The following is a 14,003-nucleotide window of genomic DNA, read 5'->3' on the forward strand; positions in this document are numbered from 1 at the left end:
ATGACAAACCAGTCGACAGCCAACCAGTCCAACACGAACAAGAAGGAGAAAGAGGAAAGTCAGCGAGATGACAACACAGACGTTGCGTACAAAGATGCAGGCCACTGCAGCCGCAACACCCACAACCTGCTGCTGGCACTCACCGTTTTGGGTATGCACGGACCGGGAAACTCTATTATTACGCTATTCAGTGTGTTACTGCAGCACATTTCCATTAGCTGGTGAAAGCTGTATTGTTGTTGTTAAAAAAAATGTAACGTCCCAAATTGAATTCCCTTTGTGGTCGGTGTTATTGTTAAAAAAATAGCTTTTTGTGCTGCAGAAAATATTAACACGCACACTTGATGTACAGAGTCTGTGATCGTTTTCCCATGAGACGTCTCTGGCTTGTTGTCTTTAGTCTTCCTCTGTAAAAAAAAAGCCCTGCAAAGTAGAGAAGTGTGTTATTTTTGTCTGTCATTTGTCACCCAGATTTAAACCCGTTTACATTAACGTAGACGGATCTCATTACTCAAAGGTCTTACAGATGTAAGACAACACACTTTTCTCATATTTGGCTGATCATTTCCATTTTCTCTACTTGCCTCCTCTCCTCTCCTCTACTTTCCTCCCCTCCTCTCTTTTCCTCTCCCGTCCTCTCCTTTCCTTCTCTTCTCTATTTCCACTTCTTTCCTCTCCTCTCCCCTCCTTGCCTCCCCTCCTCTCTCCCCTACTCTCCTCATTTAACATCCCGAATTAATTCCATTTGCGGTCAGTTTTATTGTAGTAAAAATGGCCTTTTGTGCGGCAGAATATAGATATATATACTGTATATACACACAATATATATATATATATATATATATATATATATATGTATATATGTAAACACACTTGATGTACAGAGTCTGTGATCATTTTCCCATGAGACGTCTCTGGCTTGTTGTTGTCTTTAGTCTTCCTCTGTAAACACTCTGGTATGTTTCTACATTGTCAAAAAAAAAGCCCTGCAAAGTAGAGAAGTTTGTTATTTTTGTCTGTCATTTGTCACCCAGATTTAAACCCGTTTACATTAAAGTAGACGGATCTAATTAGTCAGAGGTCTTACAGATGTAAGACAACCCTTTTTTTGCGAGGGAAGAGAAGTAGAAGAAGTAGAGTCCTCAAAAAAACTAGAAACTAGAGGGTCTATCAACATGTGGTTAAAACAGAACAGAGTTTTAGATATTTCTCATATTTGGCTGATAATTTGAACACATTTTCATTTTCTTTACAGTTAACCAAGAACACACAGTATCTGCTATTTAAACTCTCCCCTTCCTTTATTTACTTTCCTCTTCTCCTCTCCTTTTTTTCCCTTCCTCCCCATTCCCTCCTCTCCTCTCCTCTCCTCTCCTCTCCCCTCCACTCCTCTCCTCTCCTCAGGTGTTGTCATGGGAGTGCTGTTTGGGATGCTGCTGCGGTACATGTCGGTGAAGGACAGCTCCGCCCTCACGATGGTTTCCTTCCCTGGAGAAATCCTGATGAGGATGCTGAAGATGCTCATCCTGCCTCTGATCATCTCCAGCCTCATCACAGGTGTGTCCCTGCACACAGACACACAGAGGAAGTAATGTTTTCTCTTAGAGTGCAATATGTCCACAAATATTTGACATTCATTCAGAGTTCCAACTTTTCAACTCACTGGTTCATGATGAGCATGAACATATATATCAAAATATATCAAACTAAAATCATAATGTTAAACTTTAGCTTTTTACAAGCATTTTAAGAGCAATCTTGTACAGCCAGCTGGCATTAAATCCCAAATGCACCATTTTATTGAAAGTTTTTCTTCTTTGAAAACAAGGAGAACAAGATATTGACCAAATTCATGTGAACCTCAGCTGTGCTTTGAGAGTAATGCTAACAGTGCCTGCTAAATGCTAACATGCTGTATGTTCGTTATACTAACATGCTAAACATTTGCATATTACCATGCTAACTGTACATCGTATCAAGAGAAAATGCTAAATGTAACATGCTAAATGTAAGCATAACATGCTGAATGTACATTCTTATGTTAGCATTTTATATGTACTGCTGGTTCTATGGCTAACAAAACATTGCATGCTAAACGCTAACACGTAAATAAGTGTGTAACACTAAAATGCTAAATATCATCATGGGAACTGGACACAAGTTAACCATCTGAAGTGGGCATATTAAGAGCAGTTTTGTGTACATGATGACACTGATGGTCGTCTGTCTCGTTCAGGGCTGGCTGGTCTAGACGCCCGCTCCAGTGGCAGGATGGGTAGTCGAGCCATGGTGTACTACATGACCACCACTATAATCGCTGCCATCCTCGGGGTCATCCTGGTGTTGGGGATCCACCCGGGGAACCCCAAACTGAGGGGAGAAACGTCAACCTCGGCCCCGAAGAACCAGGAGGTCAGCAGTATTGACGCCTTCCTGGACCTGCTCAGAAACCTCTTCCCTGAGAACCTGGTGCAGGCCTGCTTCCAACAGGTAGCCTCAGCATCTGAAATATGTCTCTGGAACCGTTATATTAGTCTTTATTCATGCACACTCTATTAACGTCTATTTAATTGCTTTCTGGAGCTTTCGATCATATCACATGATCTTGATCAGCAGAGGAAGGTCAAGAAGGAACTTCGGAGCTCAGCTTTTAAACTGAACTTGACGAGAAGTCCTTGTCGTGTTCAGAAAAATGTAAATTTAAGCATCAAACTCTGTGCTAATGAAGATCATGTGATGTGATCTAAAGCAGTGGTTCACAGCTGCGGGTCGAGACCCTCACAGGGGGTCGCAAGATGAATCTAAGGGGACGTGAGATGAATACTGGGGAAGGAAATTCTGCTACATAATAATGTTTCATCATCCCGACTTTTCTCAGATCTTTGCTTTTTTCAAGAACCACTGTTGTGTTTTATCTCTTCCACCCTCAAACGAAGTCAAATGAAAGACTTTCATTATAGAAAATGATCTATTTTTGACTTAAGTGCTCACATCTGAAAGACATTGTGATGGAGGGAAGTAGATATGTTAATGGTTCACAAGCAAAAAAAGGTTGGAAACCACTGATCTAAAGCTCCAATACAACCACTAAATTAACCTTGAGTTGAGATTGATTTGTCAACAACTGTCATCCAAACTCTAGCATTTTAATTGCTTTAACTATCGGAAAGACCTTTTTGTGTGAACATAACAAAAAAAAAAAACACCACAGAGCAGAAAGTATTAACTGAGCGGTCTGACAGAGAGTTGTTAATGATTCTCTGGAGAATCTGGTTCTCCTCCGAACTCCAGACACAAGTTGTTCTGCATGTGTCAGCAATGAGAGAGAGGATGATTTAACTCGAAGGGTTTCGACCACAAAAAGGACCAAAAAAGTCCAAAGCTGCCTTCTGTTCTTGTGCATGTTACAGAATTGTGACCTTTGAAGTGGAATTGTCCAGTAACAAAAAAATGAAGTTTTTGTTAAAGCAAATACAAGCAGAGCTCCTAGAATAAAACAATGACATTTAAGGCTCTTTTTATTTAATAGCATTGCAGTTTGAATTACTGCTGTTTAGACAAAAGAAGCCGTAAACTGAGATGGAAATGAAATAATACAAACAATCATTAATTGAAACCTTTGTTGAGTGATAAGGATATTTATGAAAGGAATAATAACATGATAAAAAGGTGAGACATCAGAAGCACTTTGTTGTGAACACCAGCTGAACTCAGATTGTGATTTCCCGTCTGAATTCTTCAGTTACAGTAACGATCAGTCAGCTAATGGTGGACGACTACTGTTTATCCAAGATGATCATTTTTAAACGATAATCCGAGTCTCAATCACGATGTGACTTCTTCTGGACAAATCCTGCGTTTCGCCCCCCCCCCCCCCCTCTCTCTCTTCGCGCTGCCATGCGTGTGTGTCTGAATGATTAGAAGTCGTCGTCTGCGTCGGACCGGGTTGAGGTTCAGCCCTTCTGCTGCTGCTAATCTCTTTACATCTGTAATGCTACATCTTTATTTACCACAGTCGGGCATCTGAGAGCACCAGCTTACAAACTTCTTCTCTCTCTCTCTCTCTCTCTCTCTCTCTCTCTCTCTCTCCTGTCTGCATCTCTGTTTTACTGCTTCTTTTGTTTGTCTCATTGGGGGATTCATTGAAGTCATAAAAAGGCGTAATTGCTTTTGCAGGAAGGAATCGTCCTTCCCCTTTTAACCCTCTTGTCCCTCTTCTTTTTTTTTTTTTTTTTTTCCCTTTTGTTTTCTTCATGTGAGAATCTCTTGTTCCCTGTTGGGCCTTTTCTTTAAAACACAAATCTGAGTGTGCTGCGCCGCTGCCAAGCTTTTGTTTGCTCACGAACAATACCGGTTACAAAATCAGGGTTTTGCTGTGTGAATTATTATCATAGGATTCTTACTAAGACTAGAATAAGCGTTGGCTATTCTTCTTATACACATTATAGCCACATAAACACAACAAACAAAACAGCTCATCTTATTGAATTAACTGTCAATTTACTGAACGGACCAAATGACGTCAATGCACCGGCAATGAATTCCACCTGACCCATGTTTTCTGTTTCATGCTTGTTCTTGCTTTAGGGACTGTGAACGTTCTTTCTGTGTCATATCACGTCTGATAATTGTGTTTAGCAAACTTGAGAGAATAACCGTCTGAAACGTCTCCTTCCAGGTTCAGACGGTGCATAAAGCGTTGCTGGTCCCGGTTATAAACCAAACCGAGCCCATCTTAGTGAACAGGAAGAAGCTGGAGTACAAATGGGGCATGAACGTCCTCGGTGAGTCGACGGACGGGAGCTGATTTTATTTCCTAACTCACGGTGCTTTCCCCTCCAGTTTCCCGCTGACACGCTGCTTTGTGTCTTCCTCCAGGCCTGATCGGCTTCTTCATCACCTTTGGGATCTGCATGAGCAGGATGGGCGAGCGGGGGAAGACCATGTGCGACTTCTTCAACATCCTCAACGAGATTATCATGACGATGGTTTCCATGATCATGTGGTCAGTGTCTTGTTTTTACCCCCCCCCCCCCCCCAGCCGCCGTGTGTGTGTTTGTGTGCGCCCATCTGCAAGCATGCGCAACATGTGTGTCTGTTTTTGTTCGCATTGCTTTGACATTCTGAAGATACCACACACGGAGGTCAGTGACAGTGATCTATAAGGCGAAGACGGCGTAGACGAGGCATGTTTGTGGGAACGAACCCCAGTGTCGGGACGTCGAAGACTGAAGAGGAGAGAGATGAAGAGGAAGAGGGAGAAAGGCTGTTAGTGAAGGACACGGACAGATGGGAAGAGAGCGAGTGTTTCCCGGGCACATGGCTGGAGTCCGTGGTATGCTGGGGAGTAGCAGGGAGTCGGGGGCCCTGAACAATGTTGCTGACTCCCGGGGGAGTCGGGGTGGAAGATGTCCAAAATGTAATGGATCCACCGACGGCAGAGGAGCCACTTTGGCAGAAAGCAGATGAGGGCGGGAGAGACGGCGGGACGTGGAAAGATGCATGTGAGAGCACGTCTTCAGAGAGCAGTGCACTCCTTGAGGCTTCGCAGGACTCCGCGCTGGACGCGCAGAGAAAGACAGAGTAGTGGCACTCAGAGCGGGGGACGATGGGTGTGTGGGGGTGGGGGGGGTTGGAAGACAAACAGCAGGATGCTTGTGTTGCAGCAGCCCTCCGAGGACATCTACATGTGCAGCTGGACACCAAAGGAATCGTGTCCTTGTTCGTATCACTCTCACAGTATAAACAGATTACTCACAGGCCCACGGAGCTCGCCAAACACCCAGAGTCCAGTGTATACAAAAACACGTATCATACGAGGAACACATCCATCAAATCATACGCACGGCATGCTCCAGCAAACAGCTGTCCCGTGAATGCCAGGCTCGGGGGGTTCGGGCAGCACGCAGCTGACCTGGGAGAAGAGCAGGCCCGCCGCTTCGACTCGGACCAGGAGGAAGGGTTAGAGGGGGAACACCGACTTAATTCACGCTTTAACACAGCGCTCTGTATTCATGGAGGGGAACAACTGCACTCCAACGCTGGAAACCAGAGATCCAAGAATGTGTTCTTCCGAAGAGAAAAGTCTTCCTTTGACAGTCAATGAAGACGGGTTAGGTGTTGGCCAGACATGTATCTAGTCTTAAACTGATACATGCTTCCAGGTGCCAGATAATAAGCTTTCTTGGGCCGAGATTAATGATTATCTTCATCATTAACCGTTAAGTCTTCTAAAAGTCATAAATTGAGGCGATATTATGAAACATCTGGAAAATATTTGGCTTTTACGAATAATTTATTATCCAAATAGTTCATAATGAATTGACTTATAAATGAGCTTTTTAGCGACTAAGATGAAAATGAGAAGCATCCTCAACTTTAATTTTCAGGTTTCAGCATGAATGTCGGATGATTTTGGACATTTTATTTACATTTTATATGATTTTATTTACAAGTATTTTGATAATTGATTCATTATTTAAATCGTTTTTCAAGCAAAAAGAACTGTATGATGAATTTGAATATTTGCTGCTTTTCCTGGTCTTAAATTATAAAATAGATATTGCCTGAGGAAACTGTTATGGATATTTTTATCTATAGACCAAACGATTAATCGGTAAATAGAGAAAATAAACTGCACATGAATCGATTATGAAAATAATCGTAAGTTGCAGCTCTAAAATATTGAATGTTTTTTTCCCCTTAAGAATCATCTGAGGTCATTTATAAACCTCAATAAATGCATAACATCAGCAGTTTATTCATTTATATTCTGGCCTGATGCAGCGATGAAAGGATAGATAGAAATATACATATATATGAAGAATACATTTGCTAAAAGGGTTAGGGTTACCAACACCAGTTTGATAATACAACACAAAAAAATATGTAGATAAGTAAGAACAGAGATATCTGTTTTTGCAAATGATCCCTTCATAGAGACATCAATTCAGCTCTGATGTGTCCTCCTAACTCTGTTCTCAGGTACTCTCCTATCGGCATCGCCTCCCTGATAGCGGGGAAGATCGCAGACATCGGGAACCTGGAGATCGTGGCCAGGCAGCTGGGCATGTACATGGTGACCGTCATGGTGGGCCTGCTGATCCACGGCTGCTTGATCCTTCCCGCTATATTCTTCGCTATCACCAGGAAAAGCCCTTTTACTTTCTACCAAGGGATCTTTCAGGCCTGGATCACGGCTCTGGGCACTGCTAGCAGGTAGGACAGCCTGCAGGAAGTGTGTGTGTGCGTGTGTGTGTGTGTGTGTGTGTGTGTGTGTGTGTGTAGGTTCTCTGTTTGGGCATGTGTTAACACATGTGTGTCACATGTTTCTGTTTTCAACATCTATCCCTCGAGCAGCTGCAGTAGCTGCTGTGATTGATCGGCGTAGCCTGCTGCTCGCTTTTCAGCTATTTGGGTTCAATCTGAAACGGCTGAGGGCGAAACATTTTTTTGTATTTACTCAGACGAATCAGGACAGCGGAAGCCAAATGTGTGTAAGCACAGGCTATCATGGACAAGTCCATGTCAGACAGATCCAGTGTTGTAAATGTCTAATCCTTTTGGGATTAGTCGTCAGCAGCCACGCTGGCCCCGCCGTATCCTGCCCGGTCTCGGCTCGGCTCGCGCCTGCCCGGGAGTCTGCATCGCCGCTGAAACCAACTGTCATTTTGGCACATTACTGAGGCTTTAGTGAAAATGGGTAATCCTATCAACGTTTTCTCTAATTATATCATGACCCGAGCTTAGCAGGGCCAGGAATCAAATTCCTTTAATTCACATGTTGGAGGATTGCAACAGTGGCCTACACCAGCTGTTAGGAGGCTGTCGGCCGACTCAAATTTCCACTTTTCTTTTTGTCTCGACCCCAACTTCACCCCCTCACCTCCCTCCTCACCTCTGCACCTCTTCTGTCTTTCACCACCTGTCTACCTATTTTATAACACTTTGCTCCTGTTCTCTGTACGTCTGCACCTTTTTTTTTTATCGTGCGGTGCCTTCTTCTTCTCTCAGTGCAGGAACGTTACCCGTCACCTTCCGCTGCCTGGAGGAAAACCTGAAGATTGATAAGCGCGTGACTCGCTTCGTGCTGCCCATCGGAGCCACCATTAACATGGACGGCACGGCGCTGTACGAGGCCGTGGCGGCCATCTTTATCGCCCAGATGAACGACATCTCCCTGGACACCGGACAGATCATCACTGTCAGGTGAGGTCACATGGTGGTTGTTCTTGAGATGTTTCCCTGTTTCTGTCTTTATTTTGATTTACAAACATTTCAAATACAATCAAACGTACACACAGAGTTTTATATTAGATCCTTAAATCTGTGGTTACCAACCCGTGGGCTGCGGACCAAGACTTGGCCGCGTAACATTTACTACTGAGAGTTTTTACAGAAAGAGCGATAAGAGGACTAACGTCTGTATAATAATATGCAAACACAGCAATGTTCTCGTTCTAAGAAGATAAGGAAGACAAGAATCACAAAATCTTAGTGTTAATATCGCTTTCCCACTTAAAAAAAAGGCTGATCTACTAATCCAGAATCCATCAATATGCAATTATTAAAAAGTGTAGCTGCTGGACACTACATGTCTTCTACTTTACTGAATAGTCATTATTTTTCTTTCTTCTTTCAGCGCCTTTAAGCACTTTTAATATTAATATTTAAAACTCATAATGAAGCTTCACAACACTTCCATGTGTTATTTTTTTTACATTATTGTTTTCACAAAGGAACAAGAGGTCTTATTAGTACCCAACTGAAAGTCACATGACATGATCTCAGCATTCTGATTGTTCTGTTGCAAACATTAAACGCAGTTGTAACCGTTTTAACTTAATGCCACGTTTAAAGGGTTGCGTTACAACATTCCTGGGAACCAGAGTAAAGAAAATTCCTTCACATTTTCATGTGACTTACATCAGTTTGAGGCCGTGTGCTTTAATTTAACAATATGTAGTCATGGCCCGACATCTTTATGTCCCGCAGTGAGGAAGTAAGATTTCCCTTTTCTGAGGTTGCAGCTAAACATTCATGTCTGATTGGAACCAGTCCGCCTGGATCAGACTCAGCTTGTATGCGGCCGCGGGTCACAAATGAAACTCAGCACTTTGAAGTTGTTTATTTTATGTCTTTCATCAACAGCCGTTCACCACCGAATTCCAAAATTTTCAAAAGCTCAGTTCTATCATCTGTGGTGGAGTTGTTCTAGAATAAGATCCACATGTGGCGTGTAAATCTTGCGATTGTCCAGTTTAACGTCCCGGTCTCAGCGGGGCGCTAATTAGCGCTGCAGTTTGTCAGAAAGGAGGACTGACGTGTAACTCAGAGCTCTGAGATCAGATGAACTGCATCGCGCGGTAAACTAGAAATGGCCTACAGTCACATCTGGGACCAACATGAACTGATAATACGTCTAATTGCAAACATGTCATGACGAGCATCATTCCACTGAGTGGTAAAGATTTGAATATGAAAACGAAGTCAGGAAACATCAAGAGATCCGGTTTTGTTTGGCAGTAAACCGCTGCAGGTAATTACCAATGGCTGAGGTCACGGTGACTACGTCCACTTTTTATTTACAGTCTTTGGCACAAACTCAATAAATCACTGATAAAATATTGTCATCAGGATCCTGGAACTAAGAGACAGAAGAGTGACTTTGCTTCTACAGCGTGTCAGTATTACTCTCACATGTCAGTTTATTGTATTGTTCTAGTATCTAGCGTAGGACTCAACTATTTCTATATTTCGGCCTTCAATCACTGTCGTTCGAGGGGTGAGGACGTCTCAAACCAATGCTTTTGTCTTTCGTCTTTGATTCAGTCAGTACTAGAAACGATTCAGCACATCTAAAAATAGCCTGAATCCAGTTTTATTTTTTTATAAAAATGTATTACGCAACTCACATTTTGCAACTGTCTTCATGTATCTTTGTAGTGGAGAAAGTTGTTGTTATGATGTTAAAGTAACCCTGCAAATCTATGTTAACCCTCTAGTAATCCTACAGGCGGTTACTGCGGTCACAGATCACTTTTTAAACCACTGGTGCAAAAACACGGCGATGTATGAAAGGATTAAACTTTGCAAACGATTATTCTCAGAAATATGAGAACCTGTAGATTAGAACCTGTTACACGTGGAAAAGATGTTTGCGTGGAAATGTCGTTGAAATAACACTGTGCTGTTATCAGCTAAAGCAAAAACCACAAAACCACGATTCATGAAATTCATTTCTCTTCATCTCATTTATCCCTGAAGTCGTCACGTCTGCATGCAGAGTGGCGCTGATCTCTTGCTCGCTGGGAGCCGCATCATGTTTCCTGATACAATGTCATGTGTATCAGATTTCTGTTAGATTTCTGTTAGATTAAACTGTACATTTTATTTGTAGAATTTTCAGACGGAGGTTGGAAAATGTTTAATTTTTTCATTCTCCCAAAACTGCCACGACTCGTTTCAGACTCGTGTTTTGAGACTTTGAGATCATTTTATCTGTTGGATGACTTCAGATTTCTGTGTTTTTACTGTCAGTGTCTTCATTCAGAGTCACATAAATGAGCTGGCAGATTCCCCTTTATACCAACTGCAAGTAGTATCTGAGCGCTTTAGGGCTCGGACACACCAAGCTAATTGGACTAAATGTTTTTATTGGCAGACAATCGGCTGACTAAGAAAGATAAATCAACAGTGAAGGCACCATTCGGTCTGGTTTCTCTTTTAGCTTTTATCAAACATATTCTCCTTTTTATAACCCAAGTATGTAATGACACATTAAATGTCTGTCATCGCTCTGACATCTCTCCATTCATGCGTGTGTGTGTGTGCGTGTGCTTGTGCGTGTGTGTGTGTGCGTGTGCGTGTGCGTGTGTGTAAAGTGTAAAATTAACAGCAGAGTGAACAAAATAAAGAATTTCCCCTCAGGGATCATAAAGTCTTCTTCTGAATCAGATTTGACAAACAGAAATGACTTAACTACGTCTGGTTTGTTTGTTTTTCCGTCTGTAGCAATGCTTTGTGTGTTTTTATATTACGCACTACTGGCCTTAATCATTTCCTCTCACGCAGGTTTAGAACACATGCACGCATGTCTACTTCCTGCATTCTTCGTGTGGTGTGTTCAAGTGCAGCATCTCACAAACGTTGTGAGGCAATGTAAAGTGTTGAGTGCCTCTCTCTCCTTCTTTCCTCCCCAGTATGACTGCCACCCTGGCCAGTGTGGGAGCCGCCAGTATTCCCAGCGCTGGACTGGTCACCATGCTGCTCATCCTGACGGCTGTGGGGCTTCCTACTCAGGACATCAGTCTGCTCATCGCCGTCGACTGGCTGCTGTGAGTCAGGTGTCTGAAAGGTGGAGGTGTTTGAGTGTGTGTGTGACGCTCCAGAGCTTTTAATCAGAAACATTTGTGGGGAGACTTTTAAAGGCGTTGGTGGTTTTGGTGGTCTTGGCGGCTCCCTTCTATATCCCGGCCCCCCCCCACCGCTGACTCTGATACTGTTTGTCCACCCAGTGACAGAATGCGTACCTCCATCAATGTGGTGGGCGACTCGTTCGGCGCCGGGATCGTGGACCACTTGTCGAAGGCCGAGCTGGCCGAACTCGACGCGGCGGAAATGCAAATGCTCCAGCCGGAGGAGCTCGATTTCATCCCGCCGCCGCCGATCCTCACGGAGATGGACCTGATCGACCCCTTCAAACCGCCCGAGCTGCCGCCCCGCTCCCCTCGCCCGCCCAAACAAAACCACCACGGCCACGTTCTCTCCCAGTCCCAGTCCCAGTCCACCACTTACTCCCCGTCCCGTTCTGTCCGGTCTCCATCACCTCGCTCCATCCGCTCTCCCTCTCCGCGCTCCGTCTGCTCCCACTCCCCTCGGCCTTTCCGCACTCATTCACCGCGTCTCCTCCGCAGGACGGAGGCGGGCTACTGCGCCCTGCCCAGCCACGACAACCAGGTAACTACTTCTTCTTCTGCTTCTAATGCTACAGAAGACATGTTCCTCTATGACGCAAAATGACTTAATGAAGAGATACGTCAGGTTTTTGGAGATTAGGCCTGATGGAGAAAATGTTCTTTTATGGGTTAAAATAATTCCTAAGATGAATGGGACCATTGAATTATCTAAAAAGATGTATTGTTTTGGAGAAACATGGTTTTCACAGGGCAGTGACATTTGGTAACTTTATCCTCCTAAGAAACAATTTCTATGTAATATTTTCTGGATGCAATGATTAATCGAGGTATTTAGGTATCATTTCATCTGACTTATATCCCCTCAAGTCAGTGTCAATTTGTCGGATTGTGAGATACTACGAACTTGGAAAATAGGTCAAATATGTGGTTGAATCTGGACATTTTGTGGGAGATAAAATGGTAAAAATGTGCATGAATAACAAAACAAAAAGAACAAAAATGTGATTTCTCAACAAAGATAGTTCCACAAACAAAGTAAGTGTTATCAACACTACTTATCAACACTACTATTGGATGATTTAATTCTCCAAACCCTGATGTATTCATTATTCACGTGTATTTCAACTGTTTTAGTCTCTAAGTAAAAGGCTTCGACATGTTCTCATCGCGTCTCTTTGCCCTCTCAAGATTCCCAAAATGCCTCGTTCCCACAGAGAGAGAGAGAAGGAACGGGAGCGCCTGAGGCGGGAGAGCGAAACCGAAGAGGAGGAGGAGAGAGAGAGGGTCTTGGGTGAAACGAGCGACGGCGAGGAGAGCGATGACACTGCTTACGATCGGAGGCAGGCTCTGCCGCACAGCGACCTGCCATGATCAGAATTTTACCACCAAAACAAAACAAAAAAACTTCCCCGATCGATTAGTTTTCATTTGACGACAGCTTTTCGAGGTCCACACTGGATTTCTGGCAGGTTACATTGCTACTTCTCTTAGACGTGTTTAGAGTCACTGCTCTTGATTAACAGAATGCTGGATTAGTGATCAATTCGCTCACTTTGAGCTCGATATACGCAGATATACTAAAATGTTGAGGTGGCCCTTTAAAACCAGGCCTGAGACTTCTGCTCTTTGGTTTGCAAAACAGAGCTTTAAACGGAGAGTTTATTTCCCTAGTTTACTCATGTCTTCCATCACTGTCTTGATTTTGTCATTTCACGGTCAAACCTGGATGTCTGATCTTCCTTAAATTTGCCTGATAGGAGAGGAATTGTGAGTCTGCTCTTGATGAGAAAAGTATCTTGGTGTTATCAGCCTTTTAACGCACAACCGCGAGTTATTAGTTGCTCCTTTACCTTCTCTGCTCTTCTCTGCTTAGACTTGAAGGAATAGCTTCACATTTTGAGAAAGACGCTTTTCTTGCAGATATGAGAAGATGTTACGCTCAAGGTTCAAAGTAAATCCACCGACCAGCATCCTCCACAGCTCACTAATTAAGATGTTACACTTTGTTTGTTTAAACCGTATGAAAACTGAAGTATAAAAATGACAATTTGGCTTTTTTTATAGGACGTTATGTGCCGGACTATTTCTTGTCTGGGAGCAGTGAATTCCTGGAATCTCCACTGGTCGAGAAACATTCCAGCAAATACAGTAAATCTCTGTAAAGTCACAACTTGTCGTTTTTACCCTTCTGCTTTTTTGTGCTGATTAAACAAACACCATGTTCAGCAGTGAGTGTTTAAGATGCTGCTTTGTTATCGTTGGACAGAGACAGGCTCGCTGATCTTGTGTGTTGATCTTCTAATTTAACTCCCAAAATGTTGACCTACTCCTTTAAATGACCTTGAGAATACCAACAGGTTCACGTAAGTGAAAGAAATTCAAAAAACCAGCAGACATTATTTTTTATAATTCTCTACCTTTGTTTATCTCTTTACATTTCCGTCCTCGGTGCTCTTCTGCACATCACCTCTCATCTTGATGTTAATATTGTCGATATCATCTATGGTTTGTATTTCCTCGTGGTGGTCTGGTGTCTAAAAGGACGAGTTTTAGGCGAGATGCTGTTTTGATTTAGTCGTATGTTTA

General features: G+C 43.1%; 1 protein-coding gene across 1 annotated transcript; it reads left to right on the top strand.

Annotated features, from left to right (window-relative positions):
• On the top strand, window positions 1-12,788 carry slc1a9 (solute carrier family 1 member 9; the record flags this gene model as incomplete). The annotated part of the gene is made up of 10 exons (XM_079176934.1): window positions 1-151; window positions 1,405-1,557; window positions 2,237-2,490; window positions 4,679-4,784; window positions 4,879-5,005; window positions 6,985-7,218; window positions 8,014-8,208; window positions 11,202-11,336; window positions 11,517-11,958; window positions 12,606-12,788. The coding sequence occupies 10 exons, from the start codon at window positions 1-3 to the stop codon at window positions 12,786-12,788; spliced, it is 1,980 nt and encodes a 659-aa protein (XP_079033060.1).
• Window positions 12,789-14,003: the final 1,215 nt, after the last annotated feature.

The sequence above is a fragment of the Pholis gunnellus genome (genome assembly GCF_910591455.1).
Source record: "Pholis gunnellus genome assembly, chromosome: 17".
In the NCBI taxonomy this organism is placed as follows: Eukaryota; Metazoa; Chordata; class Actinopteri; order Perciformes; family Pholidae; genus Pholis; species Pholis gunnellus.